This window comes from Phocoena sinus, chromosome 9 (assembly GCF_008692025.1).
Source record: "Phocoena sinus isolate mPhoSin1 chromosome 9, mPhoSin1.pri, whole genome shotgun sequence".
Taxonomy (NCBI): domain Eukaryota; kingdom Metazoa; phylum Chordata; class Mammalia; order Artiodactyla; family Phocoenidae; genus Phocoena; species Phocoena sinus.
The window spans coordinates 11,076,826-11,091,769 of record NC_045771.1 but is presented as its reverse complement, the minus strand read 5'-3'; the positions used below and the strand labels follow the sequence as shown (position 1 = coordinate 11,091,769).

At 45.8% G+C, this 14,944-nt stretch overlaps 1 protein-coding gene across 3 annotated transcripts in view; it reads left to right on the top strand.

Annotated features, from left to right (window-relative positions):
* Window positions 1-10,056, top strand: part of ARHGEF5 (Rho guanine nucleotide exchange factor 5) — a 28,294-nt gene extending 18,238 nt beyond the window's left edge. For all 3 annotated transcript variants that reach the window (XM_032643782.1, XM_032643780.1, XM_032643781.1), the window contains 7 exons: window positions 31-105; window positions 523-612; window positions 1,754-1,911; window positions 2,519-2,680; window positions 4,342-4,412; window positions 6,212-6,316; window positions 7,033-10,056. In XM_032643782.1, coding sequence (XP_032499673.1) covers window positions 31-105; window positions 523-612; window positions 1,754-1,911; window positions 2,519-2,680; window positions 4,342-4,412; window positions 6,212-6,316; window positions 7,033-7,190 — 819 coding nt within the window. In that variant the 3' untranslated portion in view covers window positions 7,191-10,056. The remainder of the gene's footprint in view (window positions 1-30; window positions 106-522; window positions 613-1,753; window positions 1,912-2,518; window positions 2,681-4,341; window positions 4,413-6,211; window positions 6,317-7,032) is intronic.
* The last annotated feature ends 4,888 nt before the right edge of the window (window positions 10,057-14,944 follow it).

Sequence of the window (14,944 nt, the reverse complement as noted above, 5' to 3'; positions counted from 1 at the left end):
TCTGGCTCCCGCCTACGGTTTGTTCTGTAGAACATTCTGAAGAGAACACAGCCTGGCTCCTCGGAGGAAGCAGAGGCCACGAAGGCACACCACGCCCTGGAGGAGGTAGGCAGCTACCACCGCTACTCGGACCCCGGGATTGCCCTTCACAGAGAGCTCTTCCCCTGCCCCGGCCCGTGACTCCAGAAAGTACAGGCCCCTCAGCTACCTCACTGCACCTGCCAAACCTCCAAGCATTCACACCCCACAGCCTCAAGGACACTCCATGCCAAGGGACTATGCTCTCCTACCACAATCCCCAGATTAAATCTTACTTTCACGCGGCCCAGGAATGTTCTGTCAGGTCTCTACAAAGTATACCACAGTCCTAGAGCTTCAGCGTCTTGCTGTATTGGCTCCCTTCCAGGCTGGTGCAAAGACTAGAGCTAATCACAGCCAGTTTCCAGATTTCTTGCAGGGGACACAAAGCCAAAGCCTCTAACAGGGATCTCTTCCTCTCTCTTCACCCTGCTGAACACGCAGCTGATCCGAGACTGCAATAATAACGTCCAGCGGATGCGACGGACGGAGGAGCTGATCTACCTGAGCCAGAAGATCGAGTTTGAGTGCAGAGTAAGTGAGTCCCTTGGGTCCCCACCCTGCCGGGAAGCAGATCCCACAGGTCACCTTCTATCACAGAACCATCTTGCTCACGGTATCCCAGTCTCTAACCTGATCTCTGCACACCTTCTGTTCTGCCCTGTTTCTGGGTTACCCAAATGCCTACTTCAGTCTCCACGATATATTGTTAAGTGGGAAAGGGGAAATGCAGCCCTCTGTGTGTTATATAGTATCTTACCTTTGGTGGAAAAGTAGGGTAAAAATCTGTATATGCATTTGCTTGTGTATACAGAAAGAAACTCTGGAAAGATACATAAGAAATAAAGGACAGTGGTTACCTGAGGGGGAGAGGGTGCCTTTGGAACTGGGCAGATGAGAGAGAACTTATCAACGTAAGGCTTTATAAAGATACATTTTTGGTACTTGAAGTATTCAATATTTTATTACGTCTCCGTCTAGTCTAACCAAAGCAGTATAAAATTGAATCCAAATATAGAGCCAAAATCTCTCATCCAAATACAAATTTAAAATAGACATTCCACGTTCAGATTTCAACTCAGAACAGATACCATCCTTACCTCCCAAGAAGAGAGGGAAAATCCCTTATCTACGTACTAATCATTGTTCAATACCCTTATCACTACCCAAACTCCAGCTCTAGGCAGAGCCCACCTGCTTCTCTTTATTCTCATCCGCACATCTGATTCCGACTGCTACTCTCCTGTCTCTGGTTATAATTGAAAAAGGACGTCAGAACCACCCTAAACTTTTAACATCTAAGAGACATATCATACTGTTCTCTGCTTTGTTTGTTCACATGCCCCAGTCAGGTGTGCCCATCTCTTCTTCAGTTCCAGCTTCTAGGGCTGAGCTTTCTCATGTAGTCACTCTCATGGGATGGACCGTAGGCACCTTCCATTTGCCTGAGCTGGGGACATGGGAGCCACGCCGCAGTAGACAGTGGTAGTTAGACGGTTCCGAGAGAAACAGAGTTTAAGCGGATGGGTCACGAGCAAGGAGGAAGATGTGAAAGAGGTGATTGTCAGGGGCGGGACTTATGAGGAGGAGGCATGGTGAGGGGGGCAGGCCCGGGAGAAAGCCTCGTGCTTGTCCCGTCTGTGACACCGTCTTCTTTCTCTTCCCTGCTCTGTAGATATTCCCGCTCATTTCACAGTCACGCTGGCTGGTGAAGAGCGGGGAGCTGACGGCCCTGGAGTTCAGTGTCTCCCCAGGGCTGCGGAGGAAGCTGAGCGCACGCCCAGTCCACCTGCACCTCTTCAATGACTGTCTGCTGCTGTCTCGGCCCCGAGAGTCAGTGACTGGAATGGGAGGCCAGAGCACAAGGGGGAAATGGGAGGAGGCAGGAGGGAAGCACTAAAGGGCCAGGGAAGGGTCGTGTGCCTATAGAGGAACGCTTCTCAGTGGCTCACCCCATGGAGGCCAGGTCATGACCCAGAGAGGAGGAAAACGGTCCAAAGCGAAAAAGGGGATCCCACCGAATTATATCCCGAGATCGCCTGGCAGGACCTGGACCATGTTATAGACACAGAGCAAAACGCAGCAAATTAGCTTATCACATTTTCAGATCAGTCTGTTTGTGCTTTCTCTGGGCTGGGCTCGGCCTACTAGCCTAACATCGATACTTAGCCACTTCTTTTGTCCTGAGGGCCTTAGAAACTTTATATTGGCTCTGTTTCTTCATCTCTTTGAAGCGGTAAAGCATCCGTTGCACTGGATATGTGCTTTGCCAAGCCATTGACAACTCTCTCTTGGGAGCAAGTTGACACCATCTTCTGGTTTTTATGAGAATTTGCAGGCCGCAGATGCTAAGGCCAGGGATTTTGAATTGGCAAAAGATATGAGGGTGGAGGAAGCATGGTAACCCTAGAGTCAGGCTGAAAAGCCTTGTATTTTGCAGGGGTAGCCGCTTCCTGGTATTTGACCACGCTCCCTTCTCCTCCGTCCGAGGGGAAAAGTGTGAAATGAAGCTGCATGGACCTCACAAAAACCTCTTCCGACTCTTCCTGCGGGACAACGCACAGGGCTCCCAGGCTGAGTTCCTCTTCCGCACCGAGACTCAGTGAGATGGGGCTGGGCAGGGGATCTGGAGGGAAGGGAGGGAGGACAGCCCAGCAAGGAAGTGGGACCAAGGCAGAAAATGTGTCCAGAAAACAGCCACAGTACCGCTTAGTCCATTCTGGACTGGGGAGCATATCTAGAGCATACTAAACCCAGACTCCTAGAGCTAATAAATGACTTACAGGAGACTGGGTGGGAGAAGGTGTAAAGTCGCCGTCACTACCAAGCCTTAGCGTCTATTATGCTAAGAAGAGCAAAGTCTGTGTAATTGGATTACTGACGTCCACAGTTGAAAGTGTATAAGCCAGACATTCCTCAGTGCCCAAGGCTGGTGGGGCATAGATGTGATAAGACATGAAAAAGGTAAGCACTGGGGTGCCTTCAGCTTTCTTTGCTCCCACCTTCTAACCCAGTCCTCTGCTGAGCAGAAATCCATAGCGTTGAGAATTTTGATTTGCTCATCTTTTTAATATTAATAATAATAACATACATCCACACATATAAACACTGTGAAGAGTATTAAAAATAATACCTATAAAATCTGGTACACAGTATCTACCTTAATGAACAATTGTAGCTATTATTGCTGTTATAAAAGATATAAGAAATCTCTCCTTTAAAAAGTTTGACGAGATACTTAATGGTCTGAACATCCTCATGTTGTAGACACTTTGCATTTTTGTCCCTTAGAAGACACTTCAGGGTAGGATCAATAATACCTGCCCTCAGGCTTCCCTGGTGGCGCAGTGGTTGGGAGTCCGCCTGCCGATGCAGGGGACACGGGTTCGTGCCCCGGTCCGGGAAGATCCCACATGCCGCGGAGCGGCTGGGCCCGTGAGCCATGGCCGCTGAGCCTGCGCGTCCGGAGCCTGTGCTCCGCAACGGGAGAGGCCACAGCAGTGAGAGGCCCACGTACCACAAAAACAAAAAACAAAAAAAAAACCTGCCCTCACTTATGGAACAGAGGGGCTGGTACAGGTGCAAAACGTCACCTAAGTCAAGTAATCAGATACACACTCGTGTTCTTTGTGTAGCACTTTGGGCAGCATCTTCCTGGAACGGTAATAGTGTCAGCTCTCAATTACTCCAGGATGTTTGGAAGCAGAGGTGAAGGTAATACAAAAACCTTCAGATAATTACAAAATTAGGCTTGGATTATATTACATGACCAAAACAATAGTAGGTATATCTCCCTGATCTAATCATGATTACAGAATAATTTTCATCTCTGAGATATTTGATTGAAGGAAGGTAGGCAGAAGAGTGTCAAAAAGGATGCAAAGCGATAGCGGGAATCTCAACCGAGATGAACACTTTGCTTGGTACGCTTCCCAAAATGGAAAATCTACATGTGCATAATTGACAGCTGACTTTATGCCCCTACTTGAAAGATACGAGATGCCATTAAGAAGATAAGCTTGGAAAGAGAGGCGGAAAGATAAAGGATGATAAGACACATGAACATATAGTTCATGATCCTGTCAAATTTCCATCCAAGGGGAGTCCCATTGACTTTTGTCCTGGATATCACTGAACTAGACAACTTTTTGAACTAGACAAGTCCTTCCCACGGTCCCTTCCCTTCCCTGTCATTGGCCCCTGTCCTATACCCCGCCCCCCTCAGAGCTGCAGTTGAAGCAATGACCCTGCTTTGTTTTCTAGAAGTGAAAAGCTTCGCTGGGTCTCAGCCTTGGCCATGCCAAGAGAGGAGTTGGACCTTCTGGAGTGTTACGGTGAGTGAAGGTCTAAGGGGGAGAGAAAAATGGGGGGGTCAGAAGTCTCCTTTAGATGCAGGAGTTTAGGACGCTGGGTAGTAACTCAGGTAGGCTTCTATTTATTACTTTTGTCCAGAATTTCAGAGTGGAGGGCTGGTCACTGGAGCTTAAACACCTGAGATGCATCTGCTTCAAGTTGCTCATCACCATGGCAGTGCCTCCGCCCCAGCACCATACATTCCTTGCCTTGGGCAATAGTTTGCTCTTTTAAAATATCTGTAGATTAGATAGATATTTAGATTTTACTGACTTGAAGTTCTTGGGGAAATAGGGGGAGAGCGTCCATCTGGAGTAGGGGTTGGGGAGGATAGCAACACAGTAGATTTGTCCTGAGCACAACCCCTCCTGTACAGGATGACCTGAGACACTGCCCCTACCCCAGGCTTCCAGGTACTCATGGGCAACCACAGGCACACACATTAGGAAGTGTCTGCATTCATGCTAAGAATGGACTTCTCGGTCTCATGTAAGCCCCACAGTTGTCCTCCAGCAAGGATCCTCTAATTCATATCCGAGAGGAACTGAATTCAAAGGAACACTGAGCCTTTAGTGACTCAAAAGAACAAACAAATACAAGGAACTTTGTAAAAGGAAGTAGGAGAACCAGGCTGTAAATGGAGTTCTGCTCAGTGTTCAATCCATCTGCTGGGCTTCAGTTCCCCAGTAGGTAAGGAAGGCAAGATAATTCTTCCTCCTTTACTGTGATCTTGTGAATGGCATATATGGATGAGCTTTGGAAATACAAGTACAGATAACAATACAGTGTTCTATTTATTTTCTAAGAGAGCCAGTGCAGTGTGGTAGAGCAGAAAGAGCCATAAACCCATGTACGATAGAAGGCTGTGGGTCAGGCGTACTCTGGGGCATCTTATTTGGAGCTTCAAAACTGTGGAAATTTCTCCTCGCTCACGAAGATATAGACATACAAAAAATCCAGAATTTCCTTGATCAACTCAGTCATTTATAGATGAGGAAGGGTGTTCAGTGCCTTGCTTAGATCATACCTCGAACCCCACTGGATAAGTCTCTTCTAGTCCCACATCTTGTACCATGAAGAGAATGAAGAATGAGTCACAGACTCAGAATTTGCAAATTAGTTGGAGAGGCAGAACACAAACATGAAACAGTTAGGTGGTGAAAGATAAACGGTTTGCCATAGACAGTCAGGTTTTTTTGGTTTTGGTTTTGGTTTTTGCGGGTACGCGGGCCTCTCACCGCTGTGGCCTCTCCCGTTGAGGAGCACAGACTCCGGACTCGCAGGCTCAGCAGCCATGGCTCATGGGCCCAGCCGCTCCGCGGCACATGGGATCCTCCCGGACCGGGTCACGAACCCACGTCCCCTGCATCAGCGGGCGGACTCTCAACCACTGTGCCACCAGGGAAGCCTGACAGTCAGTTTCAAAGGAGTTTAGAATCTGTTGAGGACAATCAGGGAAGGTTTCAGTGGGAAGATGGGTCTTTAGCAGAATATCAATTATTTGTAATAATGAGTCACCAAAAGGTGGTCACAACCTATTTCTCCATCTTTGCTGGGGAAATAGAATTTCTGATTCATTTCAAGTCTGGCATTTCTATTTCCTTATCAACCATTTTGTTCCCTGGTAGAATATGAAGACTTTTCCAATTGTCTTTCTTGTGCGTAACTTTCAACAGCCCAAACTTTCTATCTCCCGAGTCCTCCCAAGCTCCCCCTGCAAGTCCTTTCTCATGTTCTAGTCGCCTGCCTTTCCTAACCTTTGTCACACTCTCTCCCAAAGAGTCCCCACAAGTACAGTGCCTTCGAGCCTACAAACCCCGAGAGAATGATGAGTTGGCACTAGAGAAGGCAGACGTGGTGATGGTGACTCAGCAAAGCAGTGATGGTAAGAGGGAGAATCCACGAGGAGCAGGCTGGGCATTGAAGGTGGGACACTATGGGTGGATGTCTTCATTTCCTAAGGCTGCTCTAACAAAGTAGCACAAGTTGGGTGGCTTAAAACAATAGAAATGTATTCTCTCATAGTTCTGGAGACTAGACGTCCAAAATCAAAGTGTTGGCAGGGCCGTGCTCCCTCTGAAGACCCTAGGGGAAGGTCCTTCCTTGCTTCTTCCAGCTTCTGGTGGCCCCAGCTTCCTTGGCTTGTGGCAGCGTCACTCCGAGCTCTCTCTCTTCCTTCTGTGTGTGTGTGTGTATGTGTCCAAATTTCCTTCTTTTCATAAAGATACCAATTATATTGGATTAATGGCACACTCTACTCAAGTATGACCTCATCTTAACTTTACCAGTTACATCTGCAACAACCTTATTCCCAAATAAGACCACATTCTGAGTTACTTGGGCTTAGAACTTCAGCATGTATTTGGGGAGAATACAATGCAACGGGTAAGAGTGGAGAAGGCTCAGGAACAGGCAGCTGTGGACTGTGCCAGACCTACAGCAGCCAGGGTGAGTGCACGGGGCGGCTGGATTTCCCAGACTGCGGCCTCTCCGGTCCTATCAGCCTTACAGTTCAGAAGAATTTCTGGGAAGGAGGTCTGGGGGAAATTACTGTGGGTCTTTTCCAGGTAATTCTTCTTCCCACCCACCCTGTGCCCATAGGCTGGCTGGAGGGCGTGAGACTCTCCGATGGGGAGCAAGGCTGGTTCCCTGTACAGCAAGTGGAGTTCATTTCCAACCCAGAGGTCCGTGCACGGAACCTGAAGGAAGCCCACCGAGTCAAGACTGCCAAACTACAGCTGGTGGAACAGCAGACCTAGCTGTTTTCTGGGAGGAATCCCCTGAGCTGAAGGACAAGATGTTCCTGCACAGGGCTGGCCCCAGAATCTGGCCACAGAGGCCTTCTGTGCACCAGGAACTAGACCTCCTGAAACCCAAGGACGACACCGAGCTGCCAGTCGCTAGTCCCAGGCCTCCATTTTTTGTGCTTTGTGCTTGGTGGGGGGATTTTCAGGGACTTTGCACTGGAGTCTGGGAACCTTTTCTCATAGGAAAAGGGACCAATGGGGCCTAAGCCAACGAACTTTACTTCTACTACCCTGCAGTACTTAAACGTTCTCTGCTTCCAGAGTACCAATTCCAGTGACCAGAGTTTCCATCACGGCCGTGTGTTAAAGAGAATCTGACCTCAGCCCACTGGAGGGAGCTGTTTAAGGGGGATGAACACATCAGTTGGGAGGGTTAACCTGGTGACCTTTTAAGGTATCTTCCAACCCTAGAGATATCCCATAATTGTCAGGGCGAGGTCAGTGCCTGCGTCTCTGGGATCCATCGGTGGCTATGTGAGGGTGATCCTCTCTCACTCTAATAAACTTGGCACTTCTCCGAGTGTTTTCTCCCCAGACCCCGGAACAAGGTTCAGAACGTGGAATCCTATGAGGATTCCAGCCTATTTGATTTAGGTGTCATGAAGGACCACGGTGGTGCCTGGGTTATGGTAGTAGTCGACTCTCTTTGACTCCTCAGAGTTTGGGCGCTTTTTCTGCTTGTTATGGCCTCAGAGGTTGTATAAGGAATTAAAATGAGTTGATGGGTGATGAATACCCCATTCAAACCTTCTTTTTTACTGAACCCACAAGTTAAGGTCTAAGCTAGTTTAGGTGGATTTGGAAATCCTACTCTGACCATTCATGAGTTTATATTTTGACTTGAGTTGTTGTGAAGGTATCATTACCTCTGTTTCATCCTCTTTGTGAGAAGCAGCATGGGGTAGAATCCTAGAATCCTAGACTCTAGGAAAGAGTCTGAGAATCCAAGTCACGAGACCTAAACTCCAGTCACCGCCCGGCCACGATGCAGCTTGTCCACGTCTCAGTTTCCTTCAATGTAAAATTCAAGATCGAACCAATTAGCCTCCAGACTCCCATCCAACTCTATGATGTATGATTCTCTGTCTCCCCTCAGGTTGCCTTTCTCAGTTGAAGAACATCACCCTTTACCTTTTTTTCTCATATTGAGCCCTCATACAGCAGTGGTAGCGTCATCTTTTAAGTGGGCTCACTGTGGTTCTTCCCTGGACATTCCACCACTCTGGTTTATCTTTAGGGGGCCTCGAAAGTAGCATTGCATTGCAGCTTTGTACAAAGGTAAGAATAATATGGTAAACTTTGTCCCATACCCAATTAATGATGATATGACATAGTAGTACCACTTCTGATAAGACATTTTGTTTTTAATCCATTCTCAAATGTAAGTTAGCTTGCTTAATCCTTAGAAAAGTTATCACTATAGTAATTAAGTTTGGGTTAATATTAATTTATCCTAAACAGGCTGACACTGCTAAAAAAAAATCGAAAATAGGGATGACTTCAGAGAAGTTCGATGGAGATTTTTCACTCTTTTCATAAAGCTAGCTTTTCATTATTAATATGTGATATATTAGTATGTATGTATTATAAGTAAACTAACAGATTCTTTCTTAATAGCAATAACAGTAATTAGAATCCAAATTTTTTGTTCACACCAGTATTTGAACACTGGCCATATGGCTCAAACAGAGTCATATCCAACCTTATATTTTCCAGGCGTACTCTCCCTTGTTTTCCCAGAGAGGTAACATATCAACGTCTGAATGATACACATGTAAAAGAATGTTTTTAGTTGAATGACTGCTTCCTTGCTTGAAGTTGCTAAGACTTTCTGAGCACCTTCACAGCTGACTTCTATAAGACCGAAACTGTCTTTAGGAATTTAATATATATTTGTTTAATCAGGTTATTCTCACCTAATCTGGGAAATTAAGAGACAATTGGCTTCAACTTGTCTTTAGATCCTTGGTTTTAAAAACAAACAACAGCTTAGGTATGAGTAATCTTTCCTGAACTGAATTACTAATTTTTTTATACTTTAGGTTTCAGAAAGTTGGGCACAGTTCTACTTATTGTCCCTTCCTTCTTCAGATTTCCAGAATTTAACTCAATTTTTTCTTTAATCCTGCTTGGCATCAGTGTGTTAGAAACTTAGCAATTTCTTATGAGAAATTCTGAAAACAACCATTAACTAATACTTTTGGACAGACTGTATTTGAGGCATATATGAATATACAGTATTTTGTTGGGTTTTTTTGAGCTAAACCAGGTAGGAATAATGTCTTCAGGAGACATAAACCACAGTCCTTTTCATTGGTCCTTTGCTGAATTGTAACAAGCTTGGAGCTTAAAATCCTATAGATATATGCTGAATCACTTCCTTTGGGCCCTTGACCACATTGAATTTCCTTCTGTCACTTTTACCTACTCACAACTTAGAGTGCTACTTTGTAAAGTTTATTTTCACCATCAACTTTTCCCTTAGAGTTAACTGTGATCTTAAGATTTTTGTGCAGTAGTTGCTCTGTCAGTCATTTATAATGACTTTAATAAGATCAGCTTGCATGTTAGTATCCGGAAGGCTCACAGTTGGAGATGTGGTTATTCTCCCTAATTTTGTTTTCTCTTAAACAACTTCTATATCCGCGACACGAGGATTTTGGTCCTAGGATGACTGATTTTTTTTTTTTTTTTTAATTAGCCTTTGGGATAGAAGTTGTTTAAACGTCTTTGAAAATGTAAAGAAATTACGTTCACTGGCTCTCCTTCTTTTACACACATATTTATCCCCCTGAAATAAACCCAATATCCTTTTGGACCCCATGTTGCTCTACCCATAATTGTCTGCGTGCTTTAAGGTATTTAGTGCCCTTATCATAACCTCTTCTCGTTAATGAGGTCAAATTAGAAATGCAATATTTTGGTAGGGTAGCCCTTTATAGACACGACCGTTCCTCACCCACCTACCCCGAGACACATCACTGAGACTTGTGCGTGTTTGTACATGGTTTTCCAAACCTCTGCGTAAATACCTCTTGGTGGTGGTGACTGCCCTATCACTCACACAGTTCAGTTACCTTAGAGCCGCATTTGCTGTTAACATGACTCAGGAGCTGCGAGATTACAGCAGCTCAAAGCCTGTTGTTCAGTGCAATCTTCTAACTCTGCAATCAGGTGTGCCAGGGGGCCAAAGGTTACAAGCAAATGAGCTAAAGGGAAACAGGTACCAGACTTAGTCATGATTCAAATAGACTGAGAACATTCTCTATACTTAATGGCTTTTGACGGATTTCTTCCAACGCACCCGTTTTCAATGACAATTACGGAGTGGAAATTTCACTGTCCTCTTCCTTGGAAGAGGAAGAAGCAAAGCATGCCTTCAGTCTGCAGAATTCTCAGGGAAGGTCCCCTAAGCGAGGCTACGGCACAAAGAAGACTCGGGGAGTACAGGTGAGTGGGAGCTTGTGAAGGAAAGGAGCTGTGTTGGTGTGAGCTGTAAGCTTTTTCCAAGCTGGTGAGGGAGCTCAGAGGGAGTGACTACAGATCCGGGCTGCTTGGTGCATGAGTCACGGCCCGGAGGGCTAGAGCCTGCTGCAGGGAGGGGCCTGAGCCTGGCCCGCAGAATTCCCCAGGAGCACCAATGGGCAGAAAGATATTCTCCTGGCAGTTTACCTGAGCGATTCAGAGAGGCAGTTGTCTGTGAACAATGCAAATGGAAAGCCAGGAGTAGAGCAGGAGCTGCGTCAGTCTGCACTGAGTGAGATGGAGGTTCTGAATCTGCTCACAGGCCACAGGGCTCCAGGGAGAAAGCTCGGACTCTGCTGGGAAAAGTGGCTGAGGGCGACTGACCGTGGGAGACCATGGGAGAGTCCACGAGAGTCACAAATCCAGCAAGAGACTTCAGCCATCACAGAAGCAGTCTCAGGGAGAAAAGGAAAATGCAGAAGGAAAAGAGGGAGGGATCCGTGGGTGAGGCTCATCCAGCCAGTTCTAGAGCGTTTCCTTATTGAGGTCAACCCCGTGGGACTGAGACAGTCATCCACTGTTGGAGTGGAAAGAGCCCTAAAGATCTTTGTGTCTAACCCCTTCACTGTCACAGTGGAGCCTGGTGAGGGGACATGATTTGCAGGCCACTCGCCGGTGAGTTGTAAACTGCAAATCAGAACTGCCTGCCCTTTACCTCTAGGATGTAAGCACGTGATCTGCTGAGTGTGTGCTGCTCACAAAGGGCTGAGGGTGACTTGCCATAAAATGCAAAGATTGAGTAAACAGAACATGTGGAGGCAGATGATTTCTGAAAAAGTGAGAGGAGCTGGTGGTCAGACTTGTGGAATGATTAAGAGGCAGGTTTTAGTGATTGGATTGAGCTTGGCCAGGCAACAGACTGGAAAGAAAGATAAGGAGTGGTTTTTGCAGCCATTCGTCATCCTTACACAGCAGGGCCCTAAGAACTGGAGAGTCTCAGGAGTGCGTGCGTGCGTGCATGTGTGTGTGTGTGTATCTGTGTGTTCAGCTTTATGGGAGGAAAGGACAAGAGGATCTTTAATAGAAGTTGGAATCTATGCAGAGAGACTGGGCTTCCTCCTTGAAATCAAATGATACTGGCATTAACAAATAAAAGGGGGAAAAAAGATGAAAGAGTTTCCAGCTGGAAATCAAAGAAAATGATGTATAAAATATTTTTCAAACATTTGACAGTTGAGTCCTTTGGATTGATTCTGGGGAGACATTTTAGTTCACTGGGTATGAAAATGTACCTGATTTCACTGATCCAAATAACAAAGAGTTATAGTAAGTGGCAGAAAAGTCAAACCAAAATGAATAATGGGCAGGAAGGTAAAATAAAGAAGTGGGCAAATTGGGACACTTGGGAAGATTCAATGCTTGTTGTGGCTCGGAGGGGGGCTCTGAATAACAGATTGCACCCCTGGTGGCTACAGGAATATGGATTGGGACAAGGGTGCCAAGCTGGAGAGAAGGGTGCCCTGGATAGAATTAGACGGAAAGGATGACACAGCAGCAGTGGGGCGAAAGTACGCCAGAAAGGACCGTGGAATCTGTGTGGTTGGAAATTCCACTCTCAGACAATAAAACTGCATGGATGAATGTACCTGAGGCAACTTGACCAGAGTAATGAGACTAAGAAACAACATGTGAAAGCTACACGTGGAGATGCAGAAGCTATAAGGCTGAGGCAGAAGCCAGCTCCGTATTTTATAAATCATTCTCCTAGATGCCTGGGCTCTATAACCTGAGGTCAGTTTGACATTCTCTCCTTCCTACCCAGAGAGTCACATTCTGTTGTTTTCCTCCTAGCATCACTCTTGTTCCCCTACCACCATTTTAGTCTCAACACCTCATTCGGGGACACTGGTATGATGTCCCCACTGGTCTCTGTACTGCCAGTCTTTTCACCTGCATCTTTTAGGAAGAGTGCATTATAACGATCTCAGATTTGACTGTATTCTCTTTACCCCACTCATTAGCTACCAGGTAGTAAGCCTGGACCCACCCTAGCCATCCAGCCTCACCTCCCTCTTCTCACGTGGCCCCTTGTAGACACTTTACTCCCCTCCAGGCCTGTTCCTTTCATGCATTCCGATTCCCTTTCCATCTTTGGGAGATGCAGCTTCCTCTTCCCTTTTACCAGTGTTCTCTTCTCCCTCTTAACGTCTCACAACGATGTCCCTCCTTCTTTTTTAAATCAAACAGTACTGAGTGTTGAAGTTATTTAAGCACAGACTGAGGGTCTCTGGAGGGATTTTATTCTAAATCTAATCTAGATCACACCGATTGTTTTATCACACTGACCCCCCTCCTTCTGACCTTCTTTCTTATCTCCCTCTAAAGCAAAACACTTTGCTTCTTGAAGTTGGCACCTCCTGACATACTTGACATCCTGTCCAAAATTTATTTATTTTGCAACTTCGGGCAAATTTGTAAACCTCTCTTGCACCTCAGATTTCCATCTGTCAAATGAATAATACCTTATAGGGTTGTTGTGAAATGAAATTCCCTATTAAAGAGCTAGATACACAATAAATGCTAAGTAAATGGTTATCACCATCATTAATATTTTGTCTGAGGACCAATTTCTGAGTAAAGTAAGTAAGCTATTTCAGTGCCTCCTCTGGTCTCATAAAACATACACAAAACTGGCTATCACTGATAGCCTCTTACCTATTAGGAATCTTGCAGCTTTTTACGTGATATATTGACATCCAGGAAGCAAGACTCCTCTATCTGCATTTGGTGAAGTGGAAAATAAACTCAAAAGACCTCTCGGTTAAGGCATCCTTGGGAAATCATTGAAACCTCATAAATTCGGATAATGAGACCTCACGTGCACAATTATGTGTCCAACCTCCTCTCCAGGCCTACTGACCCAACTGGACTTTTGGTCTTTCCCCATCCAGCACCTCTTCCAGCTCTCTCCACCTCTGCTCAGCCATTCCTTACCAATCTCAATGCCGCCTTTTCTTTTGCCTCACACTTCTTTCCTTTGTTGGTGTTTCCCTGAGTCCATCCTAAGACCACTTCCTTTGTTCTACATGCTCTCTGTCTGAGCCATCTTGTATGGTCTCTTGACCTCAACTAGCATCTTCTATGCTGAAGAAGCCCAGTAGTAACCTCTGGTCCTAACCTCTCTCACAGACCCTAGCTCCATATTTGTCTCCCTAGACATGTCCACCCAGACGAACACGGGAACTAAAGCCTCAACACACACAAACTAAACGGCCTCCCTTTCCCCATATCTGTTCTGTCCCCGTTATTTCCTTTCTCAATTAACAGCATTTTAAAATTACCGACGTCTTTGTCTACTTCCCTTACTCTTTGATTCCTTTCAGCTAGTTTTTTCTCAGTGATTCTGATTCTTAAATATTTCTCAGATCTGACCCTCTTCATTCTTTACTTTTCTCTAGCCTCTCATCACCTCTCACGTAGACTAACTCAATAGCCTTGTCTGGTCTCCCTGCATCTCCTCTCTAAGCCCTCCAATCTTGTGCTCCATTTGTCTTTCTGAAACCTGAATTTGGGCAAGTCATATGCTTGAGTGAAAAATGCCAGTTCCTCTCTAATCACCCAAAGAATACAGCTCGAGCATCTTAGCGTGGAATATGGGGCCTTTCCCTCTGTTCCTTACTGGCCTCAGTGATGACAGTCCCTCCATTGGCCTCTCTACGTACAAATCCAGCCACTCCGACCTTCTCCCTAATCATCTTTCCAGTCTCAATGGCCTTCCACTCACTATGCCTTTTGCCTGAAATACCCTTTCCTCCCTTCTCTGCTTATCCAAATTCTACTCTCCTTTATGAGTAATGCCCTGGACTCCGAAGCTTTCTTAGCGCCAGTAGACATGGCTGCCGCAACTTTTAGACGTATGTCACACCTTGTTCTCATGGCTGGTCCTGCACACCATCACCCTCCTGCAGTGTAACTGGTCATTTGTGTTGTCTGACTCCCCAGCAAGACTGTGAGTTCCCTGAAGCCTGGAAGGACATTTTATCTTTTTGAGAAAGAAAGTGTTCACCCAGTGCTGTTGCTGCCTGTAAATCCCCACTGAATGATGGAAGGAGTGTCTGCTTTCATTTCTCAGGACTTTGTTACAAAACTCAAATGAGAGGGTATTTTTGAAAGAACATTATAAACTAAACTACAAATATAAGAACCCTAAATAACCCAGACTTTCCCTGGGCCCTAAAATG